Raw genomic sequence first — 20,866 nt, 5'->3', positions numbered from 1 at the left:
ACTGAAGGAAGCCGCACCTTCAGCTGATCACCTCCACAGGTACTCATCTATGTTAGAGGCACTGCATGGTGAACTTTTAAGGCGATTTCAAGACTTTAAAACGGTTGAGAATGAAATGCACATGATTTTTTACCCATTTACATGCAATGTGAGAATGCACCTAGTGATGTTCAGCTTGAACTCATTGACCTGCAGTCTGACACACTTCTGGCAGAGTACTTTAGGTCAGTCTCACTGCTTGATTTTTACTCTTCCCTCAAAGAGGAAAACTTTCCACAAAAGGAGGCATGCTCAGAAGATTCTAGTCCTCTTTGGATCTACCTAGACATTCTGTGATGAAGTTCAACAAATCCAAATACAGATCCTCTATCACTGATGATCACCTCTCAGCTGAACTTCGCATATCCACCTCAGACATTCAACCAGATTACAGTGCACTTGTTCAAGCCCAAAACAGACTGGAGTTTTCTCACTAAACAAATAAAATGAACTGAAAAACATCAAAAGCACTTACTGCTTTTTGTATAGAGTTGTTTGTTGTTTGTAATACTGAACAATAATGAAACAACTTTTCATTATTGGTTTGTGAGATTAACATGTTAAAAATAAAATGAAATACTGAAATTATTGTTTTTACTGTTTATTTCTTCTATATTTGACCTACTCCACAATTTCATATCTTTATTGTAACAGAATATCCTTATTCTTTTGATTATAAGTTTCAGTGCAAAACTATATAATTTAGTACTTTTTACAATGGGAGAAAATTAATACCGAGCAGAAATATGTTCAACTTATTGTTGGTTTGGCCCTCCAACACAACTCAGGTTTCTCAAGCGGCCCCTTGGAAGAATTAATTGCCCACCCCTGCTCTAAGCCCTTCCTATTTGTGTACCTATCCAAATGTGTTTTAAATGCTGTAATTGTACCTGCCTCTGTCACTTCCTCTGGGAGGTCATTCTGTACACGCACCACCCTCTGTGTGAGAAAGTTGCCCCTCTGGTCCCTTTTATGTCTTTTCCCTCTCATATGCCCTTTCATTTTGAACGCCCCTATGCCGGGCGAAAGACCTTGGCTATTCACCCTATTCATGCCCCTCATTATTTTATAAAACTGTATAAGGTCACCCTTCAGCCTCCTGCGTTTCAGTACGTTTTTCACCCTGAGAGTGGTAGGAATCTGGAACTGGCTGTCTGAAGGAGTGGCTGAGGCAGAAGCCCTCATTTAAAGAAAAATTGGAGATGCTAGAACTGGAATTCAGCTGGAAAGGCTCATTTCACTCAGCGAGCACACACTCGAGGGGCAGAACAGCCTCCCCTGCGGAGTAAATACTTGTCTGTCTCTGCCAGTCTGGGGCACAGGCTGAGGGGAAGGGCTTGGTGCTGAAGGGGTTAAATGAATGACAGATCCAATCGCTTTGAATGAGCACCTCGAGTCACAGCGACTGAGAGGGAGACAGAGGCACTGACTGTTCTCTGTTCAGTGCAGATGCTGCAGACAGCTTCTACCTTGGAACCAGCGGAGAAGCAGCTTATTTTTGTTTTCTGCCCTCTCCCTCTTTGCAATTGAAGATGAGCTCGGGACATGGTTGAAACACATAAGACGGCGCTTCGATAAATGGGGAAGTACTGCCCCGTGCTGGAGAACTCCCGGGTCGGCTTCCAAGGATTGTGTTGAGGAATGAGTTGGTAGGAGCAGCCGAGGTTCGCGGGGGAGGGGTGAAGGAAGTTAAGTGATGGGTCACAGCTTGTTGGAGGGAGCCGGTGCAAAAGTACAAAACACAAAAACACGGGGAGCTCGTTTCGATCCGACGCTGTAGCGTGCAGCAGGATGAGAAAACAGCCCGCTTGTCCTGCAGCATGAAACCAATCTCGCCCACTTTGTCCTTTGCTTGAAAACGTTGCCCAGCTTTGCAGAACAACGACAAAAATAAACTGCCAATTTTTATTGTGCAGAGAAAAACGACTTCGCTCAGTTTTGCAGAAGAACAGGATAAGACTGCCTCGGGGACGGAGGAACAACTTTGCCCAGTTTCGCAAAAACAGCGACGTGAAGGAAGAGCTTTTGTCAGTTTTTGCACAGGAAGGAAAATAAAAGGACTTCGCTGAATTTTGCAAAGGAGGAAAATAAGACAACCCTACCCAGTTTTGCGAAACACCGATAGAAAAAAAACCAGCTTTTGCACAAGAGGAAAATGGGACTTTACCCAGTTTTGCAAAGGAACAATTTTGCCCAGTTTTGCAAAACATGAACGACAAAACCCGTCAGATTTTGCAAAGGAGGAAAATGAAACAACCTCGCCCAGTTTTGCAAAACACCAAAAAGTCTTTCACCTTTTCAGCAGGAGGAAAACCGTAAGGACTTTTACCCAGTTTTGCAAAGCAACAGCCTTGCAGCTTTGCAGAGCATCAGCGACTTTTCCCCAGGAGGGAAACAGTAGGAAGTTGCCCGGTTTTGCAAAAGGAGCAGCCTTGCAGTTCTGCAAAATACCGGCAAATAAAAGTCTGTCAGCTTTTTGCAGAGAAGAAAAATCAAACAAGCTTGCCTAGTTTTGCAAAACGCCGACAAGTATGCCCTTCCGTTTTTGCAAAGGAGGAAATTGAAAGTACGCTGCCCGGTTTTGTGAAGGAACAACGAGAGAAGAAAATTGCTGCAAAGGAAAGATTTTTTTTTTGCAAATAAAAAAGGACTTCGGATGGTGGTTTTATTGCAGCACTGACTCCAAACCAAAAGAGGGAACAAGAGCGGACGCTTTGGGGGTTTGGTATGGGTGATATGGCAGGGGGCTGGTGCATCGTTTGAGGTTGCATTTGGAAAGGGGAGATGCAGGGGAGCGGCGAGATGGCGAACTATCGGAAGATCGGGCGGACGGAGGAGGAGAGCCCGCTGCCTTTCGCTGACCTGCCGGCGGACACGGTGGAGATGCGGGTGAAGGAGGGCAGCAAGATCCGCAACCTGATGGGCTTCGCGCTGGCCCGCATGGAGCTGGAGGGCACGCGGAGGATAGTATTCAGCGGTTCGGGCCGGGCGGTCACCAAGACCATCACCTGCGCCGAGATTATGAAGCGCAGGCTGGGAGGGTTGCACCAGATCACCAAGCTCCGCCCGAGGAGCCTGCGGGAGACCTGGCAGAGCAGCACCGCCGGCAGCGGGGCAGCCCTCACCCTGCTCAAGACCGTTCCGTCCGTCTGCATCCTGCTGTCCAAGGAGCCCCTGGACCCCGCCGAAGCCGGCTACCAGCCCCCGGACTCCGCTCCCCCGCTGTGGCCGGAGCCCGGTGCCGCCGGTGCTGCCCGGGCCGGGCAGGAGGAGCCAGGGTTCAGCCCGGCCAGCCGGGGCGTCAAGCGCCGCTGCCGGGGAAGCGACAGTGGCGGCGGAGCGTCGCCCGAGATGGTCCCGAAGCTCAGCAAAGGGGAACAGCCCAGTGAGACCCCTCCCTTCCCCAACTATACTTACCTCCTGAACCCCCAGCAGTAACTCACAGACCGCAGGACACAAGTGGTAGTGTCCCTACCCCGGACCAGGGGAGTGTGTCATACCATCTCTAAACAGGTTAAAAAATATATCACTGAGGGTCCTCTTGTAGTACAATGACAGTATCCGCACCTCTGGACTGGGAGTGTGTGTCATAACATCTCTAAACAGGTTAAAAATGAAATTGCCCTGAGGGTCTGTGTGATACAGTGCTTGTATCCCCACTCATGGACTGGGACTGTGTGTCGTAACATCTCTAAACAGGTTAAAAAATATAGCACTGAGGTTCCTCTTGTGGTACAGTGGTAGTGTCCCTATTGCTGGATTGGGAGTGTGTGTCATAACATCTCTAAACAGGTTAAAAATGAAATTGCCCTGAGGGTCCTCTTGTGGTACAGTGGTAGTATCCTCACTCATGGACTGGGAGTGTGTTACATCATGTCTTAACTGGTTAAAAAAATCATTTTGTGGGATCTCTTGTGGTGCAATGGTACTGGACCTACCCCAGGACTGGATGGCTTGGATTCAAGTTGTTCTAGAGTGTGGGTTATACCATCTCCGAACAGATTAAAAAATATCACTTTGCCATGAGGGTCCTCATGATACACTGGTAGTGTATCCAGCCCTGGACCGGGAGTGTACATCATACCATGTCCAAACAGGTTAGAAGAAAATCACTACAATCATGGTCCTGTTGTGGTATAGTGGTAATGTCCCTATTGCTGGACTGGGAGTGTGTGTCATAACATTCCTGAACAAGTTGTAAAGAAAATCAATTTGCCAAGAAAACCTCTTCTGTCTGGTGCAGTAGTAGTGTCCCTACCTATGGACTGGGTGGCTCGAATTCAAGTCCCACCTGCTCCAGAGGTGTGTGATACCATCTCCGAACAGGTTGAAATAGAATAGGAATTACAGCAGGGGCTCAGTGTGGCACAGTGGTAGTGATCCTACTGCTGGGCCAGGAGGTCCAGTCAAGTCCCACCTGCTCCAGAGATGTGCCATAACAGAGGTTGATGTAAAATATCAATTATATATAGAGGTCTATATACACATACAAATCTATACAATTATAGAGCACTTTGTAAAATGCACAAAGAGAAGTATTACTGTGTGGGTATGTTATGTTACAACAAAGATGCATTGTTAAGTCCCTGAACATTATGAAGTCTTTGGAACACATAATGAAAAAAGGACATTTAAGAAGGGAAATTTTATTGCAACTTCAAAATCCACATGGAAGCAAAGTTCCCAAAGATCACAGACTGGATAAGAGATTTAGCAAGAAATGTATTCGGTCCAGTTCTGAAGAAGGGTCACTCGACCTGAAACATTAACTGTTTCTCTCTCCATAGATGCTACCAGACTTGCTGAGTTTCTCTAGCCCTTTCTGTTTCCAGCATCTGCAGTTCTTAGTGTTTTTGTTTTCAATTTAATTTGCTTGGTTAACCAGAAAGGTGGGTGTTCTAATTTTTATCTTTGTCTCTCCATAATGTCTTTGGACGTGACTCCGAGTAAACAGGGAAGCCCAGCTCTTGTTAATTAATAATTTATTTTAGAATGGAACTAGGCTCTATCATTGCCTCCTCAAATCTCACCATGTGGGTAAAAAGGGTTAAAAAAAAAGAATAGAATTGCATTTAATTTCCATCGAGTGCCCTTCCTTAGAGTTTGTGAGTTTTATCAATCTCCATTGCTGCCTCTTTTGATTTTCCTTGCTCCCAGCTGCTGTACAAATTCAAGTAATTAGCTCCTTTTTTAATGAGAGATTTCTGCGATGTCCTTTGCTTAATTTTATCCCTTTTCAGAAACCTGCCTGTGTGTTTATCCCCTGTCTCCCAGCAGATAGAGGCTGCTGTTTCAAATGAACTCAAAACAGTCTGTAGAGATTTATTTGCTCCACTATAAAACGGAAGGATTGTGTGTTCAAATAAGAATGTGATAGAGCAAGGATTTATGGAAAGCTCGTGACTTCTGTACATTGTTGTCAACATTGACAGTGCAAAGCTTCGACTCTTTTCGATATTACTGAGCTTAAATTGACACCCGGTTCTTATCTTAACCTACAGAGTTTTCAAAGTGGAATATAGTATATGAGCAAAATCCTGCTATTGACCATTTAAGCATCAGTGCCAAGGGATGTAACAGAGTAGGACGCTCTCCTGATAAATCTTTAGAATTGTAGCCTTTCTCTTAAGTAAGGAGCACCTTATACCCTTGTTGGTTAAACCGTTTTGTAAAATAAAAGTGAAGAATACTGTATTGCACGCAATGAGTTTCACTGAATTCTGCTTGTTTTATTAGAGGTTAATTCCATCTGCGCTGTTATAGAGAAGGCGACCCTCCCTGGAGAGGGTAAGGAAGTGAATACGGTATGCATTTGTGCAAATTGGCAGGTTTATAGGGAAAACTGAGGCCTGGGAATAAGTTGGACAGTGCATTCAACGAATCTGCAAGAATGCGACATGCCAATTGTCCCTATTTCTATGCAGTTCCATTCTAGATTGTATTCGGCAAGCTTGTGTGCATATTTATAAGTCTCGGTACACTATACAAACTCAGATATCAGTAAGCCCTGAGTGCACGTTACCATACAATCATGATATTTACAATGGATGTACAGACAAATGGTGTGCCCATGTGTATGATATATCCATAATTCTTTAATGTTGCTATCTATTTGCAACTACAAAAGCTCTCTTTTCAAGATTAGTCTCTTTTAATGGTAGTGTTTTATTTCTGCTACTACTCCATTAACAGTGGACCAATACTTTGTTCCTTAATTACAACCATTGCCATTGCTTTTGTTTCACGAGAACTTGTCACTAATATGTGCTGCCTTCTAACCTGACCCTAATTTTCTGTTTGTGTTACCCTGATCTTGTCCCCTTTCTCCAATGGTGTAAAACCAATCACATTTTCTATCTCTCTTAAGTTCCAAAGTAAGGATTTGAAATGTTAACGCTGTTTCTCTCTCCACAGGCACTGCCAGGCCTGCTGGGTTTCTTCAGCCCTTTCACGGCTTTTATTTCAGATCTCCAGCATTCGCAGTGCTTTGCTTTAACAAGTGGTTTGATAATGACGACGGTGATCTCCACGAAACCGGCCGCCCAAACGCTTTGGCTGAACCATGTCATGTTTGTGTGCAGCCAGTGACATGGAAACAAGAGGTTGGCTGTGAATACAATTGCCCCAGGGATGCCATTTCTCAAGCTGAGCCAATAAATTTGCCCTTAGTCACTTGTGACACAGCCAATTTTGAAACTTCAGTGATCATTTACAAACTACATCTGGGAGAGGGTCAGACGCCAGCTGCAAGTTTGGTAGTGCTCATTTTTATTTTCAGATCCAATATATTTAGCAAATAAATGAGTGAAATTAGTAATCCAGAGAGAAATTAGTGCTATAATGTGCTTAAATGCATATTTGTGTGTTCTTGGAAATCTGTTATGCATAATTTTCTCTGCAAGAATTGACTGACATTCTGAATACAAACTATATATATATATATAAATATATAGCACTCTTAATGTACAATAAATAGCATATTTAGTGTTTTTCTCATTTTTTTTTCTTTTAGTCACATCAATTCTCAATACTGGAGCTCATCATGTTTGTATTAATCATTCCATTTAGTAGAGTTTATTTACAGAGGCCAAATATTTTCCTTTCACTGCCATTGAAATTAGAGATCTAAATGTTGTATTTATCATGCTGCAGTCTGCTAGCTGACAAAGAGCTGAGTAGTGTCTAGAAATAGAGATATTACTGAAGTGATGCATTACTTACCACAACCATTAACTTTTGCCAAACGTGAGGGCATTGTTCATGCTCAGAGTGGCCAGTCTTTTTAGTCAGCTATATTCTTAATCAGCATGAGGGAGGTGGGATACCATGTTCAACTGTATTGATTGCTGCCTGCATCTGTAAAGATAGCAGGTTGGGAAAGGGAGTCATAGAGATGTTTCTGCTGGTTTTATGTCCTTTTCAAAATGCTTATTTTCTGTGAGAATCCTATTTCACGTCTTAATAAAACTGCACCAGGTTAGCATTTGTAAGTACATCAAGGGAATATTATTTAATTGGAAGGAAAGCATAAAATAATCACTCTTATTACACTATTTGCATGTGATTATGATAAATGCAAATGCATTTGAACATAAACTCAACATGTAATCTAAGGGTGCAATTTAAAGTGCGCTTTTGGGTGCCAATTTCTGTTGCATCGGGAGCAGAAATTCTCCTGTTCTACAGGCAGTTACTTCAGTTGTTTTGGTATTAGAACCTGATATGGTTACACTGGGTTAGTAAATCATTAATGCATGCTCAATAAGAATGATGAGGGCATTATCTGATTTTTGTATATACAGAAGAGTGAAAGGTTGAGTTTATGTGTGTGTGTGCATTGCAGACGTATATGGGTGTGAGATATGTGTTCAACTATATGTAAGTGTGGAGCCTGTAAAGATGAGCTTATGTGTGTGTAAGTATGTGTGTGGATGTGCACATCTATGCAAAGTATAGTCACAAGAAGAACAAACGTTAATTACATCCATGTGGGAATTATATGTCACGTGGCCAAATTGAAACATAATCTTCTAACTTGATTGGTAAGTAACCTTAGAGTTACGTATTGTATAACCATCAGGATCTATAATGAATTAAAGCTATAAAAACACAACTCATTTATCGAACAGCAAGGCTCATTGAACATAGATAGTCTTGTTAACTGGTCTGAATGAGATTGTCCCGAAGTTGTAATGTTTTGAGTGCAGTCAGTTCCTTCAAGTATCAGTTCTTCAGGATGAATGTTTAATGATTTTAGTTTCTTGTCTAAAGATACAGGATAGGCCATTCAGGACTGTGATGAGGAGCAATTTTGTCACTCACGAGAGTAGTGGGCCTGTGGAACTCTCTGCCCCAGAAAATAGTTGAGGCCAAAACATTTAATATTTTCAAGATGGAACGAGATATAGGACTAAGAGCTAAATGAATCAGAGAGTATGGGGACTGTGTTGAATGATCAGCCATAATTGTATTGAAGGATAGAACAGACTGGAAGGGCCAGATGGCCCACTCCTGTTCCTATTTTCTATGCTTTTAGAATTATACTTTATTTCATGATGTAGATATTAAAACCCAGTAATGATAATTTCTGTTCCAGTTTGCATGTCTTTTCATTTTCTTTTTTATTAAAAAGTTCAGAGCGTCTCTCACCTCAGAGCTACTGCACTTCCACAAAGCTGAAAAACTGGATAATACAACTTTGAAAAGAAGGGGAGACGATGGCCTAGTGACATTATTGCTGGACTGTTAATCCAGATAATGGTCTCGGGACCTGGGTACAAATCCTGCCACCGCAGATGGTGGAATTTGAATTCCATATAACAAAATCTGGAATTAAAAGTTTAATAATGTCCATGAATTCACTGCCAATTGTTGGAAAAACCACTCCGATTTACTAGTCATCCTTATCTGGTCTGGTCTACATGTGACTCAAAACCCACAGTAATATGACTGACTCTTAACTGTCATTTGGGGATGGGTAATAAATGCTGACATAGCCAGTGATGTCCACATTTCATGAATGAAAAATAAAGACAGCTTTGGGAACTGTGGGAGGTGCAAATCTCAAGTGGGCTTGGGGTTTGCAATTCAGGACACTGGTTCCATTACCGTGGGGGAAACCAGGAGCATTGATGAAGAACAGAAGACTATTTACACATGGATACTGTGAGAAACAGTTTTCCAATTTGGACTTAAAGTGTATTCTATATCAACTTTCTGTGATAATTAATTAGAGCTGCATATAGTCCAGAAGAGTTTTATTCAGTCTGTATAAATTTACCTTTCAAAAGTAGACTGTAAGAACTGCCATAGCAAAACATTGGGATGAATAACCTGTTTCTGGGATGTACAAAATGTTTTCCCTGTGCTGAATAATCAGTTCCTTACAGTACCTCGAACAAAGAAGAAAGAAAATTTACAGCCCAGGAACAAGCCTTTCGGCCTCCGAACCTGTGCCAATTGAAATCCACTGTCTAAACGTATCGCTCAATTCCTAAGAATCTGTATTGTTGGAAAAACCACTCCGATTTACTAGTCATCCTTATCTGGTCTGGTCTACATGTGACTCAAAACATGCTCCTCATCTATTTTGCATCTGTCCAGATGCACCTTGAAGTGAATCTACCGTGCCTGCCTCTAATATATCTGCTGACAACGCTTTCTAGGCACCTACCACTCTCTGTGTAAAGTATTTTCAGCATGTATCCCCTTAAACTTTTCACCTTGAACACGTGACCTCTCGTTATTGAATCCCTCACCCTGGGAATAGGCACCTACCACTCTCTGTGTAAAGTATTTTCAGCATGTATCCCCCTTAAACTTTTCACCTTGAACACGTGACCTCTCGTTATTGAATCCCTCACCCTGGGAAAAAGCTTATCTTTATCCACCCTATCTATACCCTTCATGATATACATAAATGATCTGGAAGAGGGCATTGTTGGTTTGATAAGTAAGTTTGCAGATGATATGAAGATTGGTGGAGTAGCAGAAAGCATAGGGGAGTGTCAAAGAATACAGGAGAATATAGACTGGGGAGTTGGGTGGAGAAGTGGCAGATGGAGTTCAATCCAGGCAAATGTGAGGTGATGCATTTTGGAAAGTCTAATTCTAGAGCGAACTATACTGTAAATGGAAGAGTCTTGGGAAATGTTGAGCAGAGAGATCTGGGAGTTCAGGTCCATTGTACCCTGAAGGTGGATGCACAGCTGGATAGAGTGGTCAAGAAGGCAGATGGTGTGCTTGCCTTCACCGGACGGGGTATTAATCATAAGAGCTGGCAGGTTATTGCTAAAATTGTACAAGAATTTGGTTCGGCCACAGTTAGAATACTATGTATACTGTGTACAGTTCTGGTCGCCTTATTACCAAAAGGATGTGGACACTTTGGAGTAGGTGCAGAGAAGGTTTACAAGGATGTTGCCTTGTACGGAAGGTGCTAGCTATGAAGACAGGTTGAGTAGGTTAGGATTGTTTTTATTAGAAATAATGAGATGGGGGACCAGATTGAGGTTTACAATTGAGTACCTATTTATGAAAAATATTAACATGGAATATAAGAGCAGGAGAGGCCATTTGGCCCTTTGAGTCTGCTACACTATTGCTCCAAGTGAGGACAGTGTGCAGCTAGGAAGGAATTTGTAGATGTTGGTGCCTCTATCCTTCTATATGGTAGAGGTGACATGTTTGGTGAGTGCTGTCAGAGGAGTTTTAATGAGTTGCTGCAAAGCATCTTTTAAATGGTACATGTTGCTGTATATAGGTGGTGGAAGAAGTGAATGATTAGGTGGCACTTGGAGGGTTCATGTCAATAATGCAAGCTTTCTTTGAATTCACAAATAGCAAGTTTTTAAAAAACTGGAATTTTTCTTTCCTTTATTCCTTTGCTGATAAACATCAGATATACATCTTTCCTTAAAGTCTTCGATGTTTTGGCTTCTAACAGTTACCTGGGACTCAGAATTCCACAGGCTCACCACTCTCTGGGGAAAAGAAATTTCATCTCTGACTTAAGGCCTTATCCTTAGACTGTGACCCCTGGTTCTGGACTCCCCTGTTATCAGGACCATCCTTCCTGCATCTACACTATCTAGTCGTGTTAGGGATTTATAGGTTTCTATGAGATCCCTCTCAAATTCTTTTAAACTCTATCTTATACAATCCTAACCCATCCAGCTTCTCTTTATATTTTAGTCCCATCATACCAGGGGCATGCTTATTAAAACGTTGAAACCTATGTAAAATCTAATTAGTTCTCTATCATTAGATAAATGATTTAAAAAATTTGCAGACTGTGTTTTTCTCTACTGTGGTATCCAAAAATGTGTTGGTGATATAGGAATATGACATTGAGGTAGATGATTCAGGATGTTGGAGCAGGTTTGAAGGGCTGAATGGCCTACTCTTGCCATTATGTTTCTGACAGAGCAACAGATACTCATGGTGTAGACTTTGACTTCCTAGTAGCATTCCTATGTCATAAGGTAGTGAGTTTGCAATCGTCACTCACTATCTTAGGAATGAAGGAGGGCTGCACTGTCAGAGATGCCGTGTTCTTGAGATGATTAACCGAGACAGCCTTGGTGGATTGGGATCTGTTAAATCAACTATTTCGAAGAAAAAAAGGGAAGTTCTTCCTCAATGTCTTGGGCAATATTTATCCCTCAAACAATCACACCAAATAACTGTCTGGGTATTTAATTAATTGCGGGGCCAATCTGTGTGCAAATTGGCTTCTGTGTTTGTTTATGTTAAAACAGCATACTGTGTGGCAAATCATTGTCTGTAATGTGTCCCAGAGATTATGAAAGGTACAATATAAATGCAGGTTCCTTCTGAAGGCTGCCTGCCGTATTATAGTCCAAGCCTTGCTGCTTAACATTTCTCATTGTACAGACTCTGATGTTTAACGATACTTTGGATTAGTGTAGCATGTCAGATTGGAGGAAATAACAACCAGAATGACAATTGGCATTTTCTCTGTAATGCTTTCAATGGAAGGTAATAGTCCAAGGCAATTTGAAAATGGTAGTCAGAAGCTGAACCCTGGAAGAACATAGAACATAGAAGAATACAGCGCAGTACAGGCCCTTCGGCCCTGAGAGTCCACCACTGCTACTGGCAGGGCATTCCATGAACTCACGACTCGCCGAGTAAAGAACCTACCCCTAACATCTGTCCTATACTTACCACCCCTTAATTTAAAGCTATGCCCCCTCGTAATAGCTGACCCCATACGTGGAAAAAGGTTCTCACGGTCAACCCTATCTAAACCCCTAATCATCTTGTAAGTGTTGAGAGTAATTGATTAAAGCTTTTTGAAGCATTAAGTTTGGAGAATATTTCACGTGACAAATGAATGTTGGGTTTCATTAATTAGCAGTAAGTAGGTTGTTGGATTATATCGAGTTTACTTTTTTACAGATTGAATTAAATAATGTATAGTCTACAATTATAATGATTATATATATATATATATGGGGTGGCATGGTCGCTCAGTGGTTAGCACTGCTGTCTCACAGCGCCAGGGACCCAGTTCGGGCAACAGATTTACTCTGGGTGCTCTGGTTTCCTCCCACAGTCCAAAGATGTGCAGGTCAGGTGAATTGACCATGGGAAATTGCCCATAGTGTTCAGGGATGTGAAGGTTAGATTACATTACATTACAGTGTGGAAACAGGCCCTTCAGCCCAACAAGTCCACTCCAACCTGCTGAAGCGTAATCCACCCATACCCCTACATTTACCACTTACCTAACACTACGGGCAATTTAGTATGGCCAATTCACCTAACCTGCACATCTCTGGACTGTGGGATGAAACCAGAACACCCGGAGGAAACCCACGCAGACACGGGGAGAACGTGCAAACTCCACACAGTCAGTCGCCTGAGGCGGGAATTGAACCGGGTCTCTGGCGCTGTGAGGCAGCAGTGCTAACCATACTGTAGGCCTATACTACAGTTAGGTGCATTAGTCAGGGGTAAATGTAGAGTAATAGGGTAGGGGGATGGCTCTGGTTGGGATACTCTTCGGAGGCTCGGTGTGGACTGTTTCTATACTGTAGGCATTTTATCATAACCAGTTACATAGAATTGCTGAGTATTTATAGTGTTGAAATTGGCCATTTGTCCAGCTGGTCAATGCCAGTGTTCATGTTCAGCATGAAGCCTTCCCCATTCTCACTGAAAATGGCCCACGTTAATTTGTCATGATGTAATGGCATCCTTGCATCATTGGTGACAGTTCTTAAGATGTAGGATGTCGGCCTTTCAGCCCATTGAGTCTGCTCCACAATTCATGAAATCATCGTTCCTCGGGAATCCCCAGTCCCCTGTCTTTTCCCCATTAGTATTGATTCCCTTACTGATTAAAAGTTGCTGTCAGCCTTGAATCCATTTAATGACCTAACTTCTTGGCAGCAATGCCTTCTACAAAGTCGCAACCTCAGAGAGAAGGCTTTCCTCCTGAAACTCCAATGAGTATAGACTCAGCCTATTTAATATCTCCTTATAAGACAGTTCCTTGTAAGATTAGATTTAGATTAGATTCTCTACAGTATGGAAACAGTCCATTTGGCCCATCAAGTCCACACTGAACCTCTGAAGAGCAACCCACCCTCTTACATTTACCCCTGACTAATGCACCTAACACTATGGGTACATTAGCACAGTCAATTCACCTAGCCTGCATATCTTTGGACTGTGGGAGGAAACCAGAGCACCCGGAAGAAACCCATGCAGATGCAGGGGGAATGTGCAAACTCCACACAGATAGTCGCCTGAGGCAGGTTTCAAACATAGGTCCCTGGTGCTGAGGCAGAGGTGCTAACCACTGAGCCACCATGCCATTGCCTGTTAGCAAGATAGGTATTAGCCTAGTAAGTCTAGATTAGAGTGGCGCTGGAAAAAGCGCAGCATCCGAGGAGCAGGAAAATCGACGTTTTGGGCAAAAGCCCTTCATTAGGAATCAACCTAGTGAACCTCTCTGAACACCTTCAATGAAATATTATCTTAGGGGAGCAAAACTGTTCACTATCCCAGCTGTGGTCTGAATAGTGCCTTGTATAGGTTTAGCAGAACCTCCCTACTGTACGAGATACCTTTTGAAATAAAGGCCAAGTGAGCAGCTGAACTTGTATGCTGGCCTTTTCTGATTCATGGATGAGGTCTCCCAAATCCTTCTGAGATGTAGCTTTCTGCTGACTTCCCCCATTTAAGTAATATTCAGCTCCTGCCAAAGTGCAGAACCATTACATTTTCCCAATCTTGTTTCCATCTGCCACGTTTTTGCCCACTCATTTAATCTGTTTATAGTCTCTTGCAGATTCTTTGTACCATCGTCACCACTTGCCTTACCACCTATTTTTGTGCCACTTTATATACGGACATACAGCGTATGATAAAATTGTGAGTGCTGATGCTAGTACTAAAATACAATTTGCATGTCAGATGTAAATTTACCAGCTGAAAATAATTGCTATTTGTTAATTCAATGAAACCTTTCATTATTGATGTGACCCCTCCAAGTGCCACCTAATGATTCACTTCTTCCACCTCCGACCATCTAGAAGATGCATTGCAGCAACTCATTAAAACTCCTCTGACAGCACCCTCCAAACCTGTCACCTCTACCATTTAGAGGGACATAGAGGCATTGCCAACTTCAAATTCCTTCCAAGTCACACACCGTCCTGACTTGGAACCATATCAGCTATATCTTCACCGCCTCAGGACCAAAGTCCTGAGCTTCCCTCATAACAGTCCTACACCGGGTGGACTGCGGAAGTTAAAGAAAGCTACTCGGCTCTATTTTCTCCAGGGCAATGAGGGAATGGGCAACAAATACTGACCCAGCTAGTAACACTCACATCATGTGGAAGAACAAAAAAAAACCTCTTCCGATACACAGATGTGTGCAACACACCTTGATGGAGAACCACATAAAGAATTGTTAGTCCAAACGTTTGGTTACAGAGGTAAATTTTTAAGAAGAGTTTTCACAGGTGTAGAGAGAGAATTCCAGAGTCACAGAATGCCAGTGATGGAGAGATTAAATTCTGGAGAATGGTTAAAAAGTAGCAAAATGTATTGGGCAATAAGTTCCATCCTGGCAGTGAGCTGAGGACTGATGTTGGCGTGGAGGAACTCTCTAAGAAATGGAACTTGAGGTCAACTAGGAATTTGGAAACATAGGATGAGATTTTTTTCAAATTTAAAAACTCAGTGAAGAATGGAAGTTGTCCTCAATCAAGAAACAACCATGAGGTGTGGAAGATACAAAGGTTTTTTTTATTCATTCATGAGACATGGATGTCACCTGCCAGGCCAGTATTTATTACCCAGAGGGCAGGTAAGAGTCAACCACATTGGTCTGGAGTCACATGTAGGCCAGACTGGGTAAGGATGGCAGCTTCCTTCCCTAAAGGACTTTAGTGAACCAGCTGGGCTTTTCCAACAATTGGCATGGTCATCATTAGATTCATATAGTTCCAGGTTTTCTTTTAAAATCAGATTCAAATTCCACCATCTGCCATGATGGGATTTGAACCCAGGTCCCCAGAACATTACCTGGGTCTCTGGATTAATAGAGCCTATCATTCCTGATGAAGGGTGCTTGCGGATATGTCAATTTTGCTGGAAACAGTGCAGCAATAATATGATGAGGCCATTACCTCCCCCTTCTTCCATGATTTCAATTATGGAAGTAGTTTCCATTTTAGTGCAGTTTCCTGTAGTTTCCCATTTTATTGGAGGTTGTATGAAGCTTAAAAACCTCAGTAAGGAGGGAATGAATATTGCAATAAATAGCCATCCTCAGCATGACAGATCCTCGTTTTTGAATTGTTTGAGCCTTCGTGTATATGGAATCAGAAATGCTAAACATGTTTAAGCCTAAAAGCAGCTTTATGAGTCATCATTTCTCGATATGGAGGTTGGTCATACTAATGTAGAATTGATTTTTTTGTGAGTTTCTACAGTGTTTATATCATGGCTTGTATAAAATTGAAGAGGGAATTGCAAAGTGATAATAAGTGATGGAATGTTTAGATAAGCTTAGTCCAGAGGTAATGTAAACCTCTCAGCTTCTCCTGGAAGTCAGGAGATAAGGAAGACAATAATACCCAGTTATGCCTAGCTGGGGAATGATGGAAGGCATGACAATCCACCACTATTAAAACATTTCTCAGCAGCACGAAGGAAAATATTTAAAAGTAAACTGCTTAAAAAAGCATTCCACTGTTCCCAATCCACATTAATGTTGGCTGCAACCTTCTGTCAGAGTCTGGGATATTGATAAAACAGAATTATATCTTATGTTGGGGGTTGGTAGGATTGCTAGTGCTTGGGGGGAGTTTGGAATTAAAGAAATTGTGATCACTTCATACTTTTGAAATATGCAGTTAGCCCTCCACAGAATGTGACTTGGGAGGTACAATGTTTCCATTATCTGAAAACTCAAATAAATCTGAATGAAGATACAATGAATACCTTGTAGGGGATTCACAGAGGGACACTGAAATTTGCTCACATAATCTTCGCAGTCAGTTTGGACAGAGGTAAGGCTACCCTGCAGAGGCTCTTCATAACCAGTGACATCCAAAGTCTATTTGTCCACGGGGCATAGAGCGAATAACAGTGCTTTGGTAGTGCCCTTACCTCTGAGCCAAGAGACCCAAGTTCCAGTCGCACCTGCTCCAGTGGTGTGTCATAACATCTTGAATCACAGAGGGTTCGTTTGCAAGTACAACAAGTAATTAGGAAGGCAAATGGAGTTTTATCCTTCATTGCTAAAGGGATTGAGTTTAAAAGCAGGGAGGTTATGTTGCAGCTGTATAGGATGCTGGTGAGGCCACGCATGGAGTATTGCGTACAGTTTTGGTATCCTTACTTTAGAAAAGATGTACTGGTGTTGGAGCGGATACAGAGGAAGTTCACTAGGTTGATTCCAGAGTTGAGGGGATTGACTTATGAGGAGAGACTGAGTTCAGAAGAATTTGCGGGGGATCTAATAGAAACATATACAATTATGAAGGAAATAGGTAAGATAGAAATAGAGTGGATGTTTCCGCTGGTATGTGAAACTAGGACAAGAGGGCATAGCCTCAAAATTAGAGACAGCAGATTTAGGACTGAATTGAAAAGGAATTTCTTCACCCGGAGGGTTGTAAATCTATGGAATTCCTTGCCCAGTGAAATAGTTGATGCTACTTCAGTAAACATTTTTAAAGCTAAGGTAGACCTTTCTTGAACAGTAAAGGAGTTAAGGGTTATGGTGAGAGGGTGGGTAAGTGGAGCTGAGCCCACGAAAGGATATGCCATGAACTTTGAATGGCAGAGTAGACTCGAAAATGCCAAAAGCAAATAGTATTACCCTGAGCCTACTGAAGTTCACTTGAATTACCAATAACAGAGAATGATAGCAGCTTGTCCTGCCCACATGTACCAGGCTGCTTATTGCTCTTGGAGTGAAGGATATATGCCTACTATGTGCTGATCTGCTCTGCTTCTTCCTCAGTGACCATGGAAGCATTTTAAGGAAATAACATTTCACAAGAGTAGCTTTAAAAGGAATAAACCACCACCATTCTGTTGATAGACTGCATTTTAAATTACTTTTGGTTCTTTTGAGCTGATGTTCAGGCTGTCGTGAGCAGCTCACTGATCTGAGCCTTACTGTCAAATCTTTATTCCTCCCTTTCTCTCCACAAGCTCAGTCCCAGGAGGGGAGAAATGAGGCATCATTGCCACTAGAACCATTGAATCCCTACAGTGCAGAAAGAGGCCATTTGGCCCATTGAGTCTGCACCGAACCTCCAAAGAACATCCCACCCCATTGCCATAACCCCACATGGGGCTTTTACCATGGCAAACCCTAACCCTGATCTGCGCATCCCTGGACACCACAGAGATTTTTGTTTAGTGTGGCTAATCCACGCGAGCCTGCACATCTTTGGACTGTGGGAGGAAACCGGAGCACCCAGAGGAAACCCACGCAGACACGGGCAGAATATGCAAAGTCCACACAGTCACCCATGTCTGGAATTGAACACAGACGCTGTGGGGCAGAAGTGCTAACCAGTGACCCACTGTGCTGTCCCCATCTGGGTCCCTCCGGATTACTTGCCTGGCCAAGCGGATGCTCCCTTTTGGGTGTTGACCAGGAACCCATTGTGGATCCATGGTCAAGTTTAAGCAAGTGATCCTGACACTCATCTGTGCAGGTTCGAACGGAGCTGGCTGTACTGAAAGACTGCAAAACATTCTTGTAATAGGAGCAGTTTGTAATCACAGCTCACTTTAACCAACACTGGGAGATGACTGCACTGCAGTGTGAGAGAGATCGTTACACGCAAGTACGTCATACAGTCTTGGAGATGTACAATGCAGAAACATGAACTGTAAAAAGCATCCTGTTCTCCAATTCATTTATAAACGCAATATCATTGTACACAAGATTACTTTCCACCCCAGAAGGCAATGTTGCTAGAGGGATCTTCTGGTGCAATGGTAGTGTCCTTACCTCTGAGTCAGCTGCAACCTCTCATCCATCTCTGAACTATTGGTAAGACAGAATTATATTTTTATTTGTGGGGGCAGGGGCTGTGGGGGTGGTGGTGGGGGGAGTAGGATTGTTATGGGGGTGGGGAAGGCTATAATCAAAGAAATCTTGGTCAATTTACACCTTTGAAATATGCAGTTATCTCTCCATAGAATGTCATTTGGGAGTGTTCATGTCTGGGTTCAAGTCCTATCTGCTCCAGAGGTGTGTACAGGCCGTTCTGCTATGGTGTAAGTTTCGTTAATGCAAATTCGCTGTCATGTGATTGACAAATTGGGGAAATCTGTTTCTGGAGCGCGAACTTTTAAAACGTGTGTTGGGTGTAATGTGATTACATCGTCGACAGTTTAGGATTTTTCTATAACATGGGGTTGCACAAGAACACAACCATTGCGTTATAGAATAACTAACTGTAATAACATCTCTGAACAGGTTGATTAAGAGGGGGAAAAAACATAACCAATCGAAACCTGGAAATTGGTTTGACATTGGTGAGGATGCCACTGATCTCCTTGGGAGTTTCTGGGAGGGAGTGAATAGGGGTGGAGGAGGATAGTGAAAAAAGGCCTACAGTGGGTGGCTGAAACTCTGCTTCTAATAACAGAAGGAGAGAATGCTGGGACACTAGGTTGGTAGGAAGCGAGCAGAGCCATGTAATGCTGCTTTCTATGAATAAACCTATTATCAAGAAAAGTATTTAGTACCTGATTTCCCACTTTACCGATTGGCATGGGATTGAGGGGATTAAATGTTCACATGGACACCACGGAGAACTACAATCATAGAAAATAGGAACAGAAATCAAACATTTTGTCCCTCAAGCCTGTTCTGCTATTCAATAGGATCATGGCTGGCCTGTTTGTGTTTCAAATTCCACATTCTCATCTACCCCGAATAACTATTAATTCCCTTGCCAAATAGAACTCCATCTATCTCTGCCTTAAAAATATTTAATGGCCCACCCTTCACCCCCTTCTGTGTAGATTTAAGGTCACAATCAAATCTTCCAGCTTTTATCAAATGACTTAAGGGCCCAAGATGGGCAATTCCTTCTCCTGGTACTTATGTATTACAGGGTCTGATATCTACACAAAATAAGCCAGGGACCCATCAAATGGTGAGAGAAAATGGATCAGTGCTTGTTTGTACATTGAGTGGGTTAGCTCAGTTGGCAGAATGCTGGTTTGTGATCTTGAGTTCATGCCACCAACAGGCTTCAATCCCACACTGACTGAGGTTAGGGTCGAGAGTGTGGTACTGGAAAAGCACAGCAGGTCAGGCAGCATCCGAGGAGCAGGAGAATCAACATTTCGGGCAAAACCCCTTCATCAGGAATGAGGAATCAGGAACCAGCCTCATTCCTGAGCTTTGGGCTTATGCCTAAAACATTGATTCTCCTGCTCCTCGGATGCTGCCTGACTGGCTGTGCTTTTCCAGCACCACACTCTCGACTCTGATCTCCAACATAACTTTATACTGGCTGAGATCACCATGACAGTCCTCAATCTCACCTGACATATAGTGATCCTCAGGTTACACTTTCCACGGTTTTCTCCCCAACGAGAGAGTGAACTTTGATGATGACAGCATTGATGGAGATATGTTATAACTTTGTTATACTGCCGAGCCCATTAAGGATAGGGTAGGAAATAATTGTCAATTCTGCTACTACACCACGTTAAACACCACAAAAATATTCTTCCTCTTTTTACAATACCCTTTCGATGAGTATAATGAAAATAAATGACATGCCTTGTCGAGTGAAGATTATTTATGTGCTGCACAGGTTTGGCATCTTGGAGTGATTTTTCTTCATTTAACATAATTATTCTGCAAATGGATATTGATGAGTTACAAGAATATTATCCAATCGAGGGTTTTGGATAATCTTAAAAACAAAGAGTGATTCCAGCCATTTACACAAGATGAACAGTGTGATTAGTGATTACTTGGCTCCATTTTCATAATTGGATATTATCAATAGCATGGAGGAGAAAGTGAGGTCTGCAGATGCTGGAGATCAGAGCTGGAAATGTGTTGCTGGAAAAGCGCAGCAGGTCAGGCAGCATCCAGGGAACAGGAGAATCGACGTTTCGGGCATAAGCCCTTCTTCAGGAATGGGGAAAGTTTGTCCAGCAGGCTAAGATAAAAGGTAGGGAGGAAGGACTTGGGGGAGGGGCGTCGGAAATGTGATAGGTGGAAAGAGGTCAAGGTGAGGGTGAAAGGTCAGACTGGGGTGGGGGCGGAGAGGGCGGGAAGAAGATTGCA

General features: G+C 42.6%; 1 protein-coding gene across 1 annotated transcript; it reads left to right on the top strand.

Annotated features, from left to right (window-relative positions):
* The first annotated feature begins 1,452 nt into the window (after positions 1-1,452).
* Positions 1,453-4,844, top strand: LOC122542480 (ribonuclease P protein subunit p25-like protein). Its single transcript, XM_043680235.1, has one exon. It carries the CDS (start codon positions 2,824-2,826, stop codon positions 3,475-3,477), a length of 654 nt encoding a protein of 217 aa, XP_043536170.1. The 5' UTR covers positions 1,453-2,823; the 3' UTR covers positions 3,478-4,844.
* The last annotated feature ends 16,022 nt before the right edge of the window (positions 4,845-20,866 follow it).

Source organism: Chiloscyllium plagiosum, chromosome 40 (assembly GCF_004010195.1).
Source record: "Chiloscyllium plagiosum isolate BGI_BamShark_2017 chromosome 40, ASM401019v2, whole genome shotgun sequence".
Lineage (NCBI taxonomy): Eukaryota > Metazoa > Chordata > Chondrichthyes > Orectolobiformes > Hemiscylliidae > Chiloscyllium > Chiloscyllium plagiosum.
This window is presented reverse-complemented; position numbering and strand designations above follow the sequence as displayed.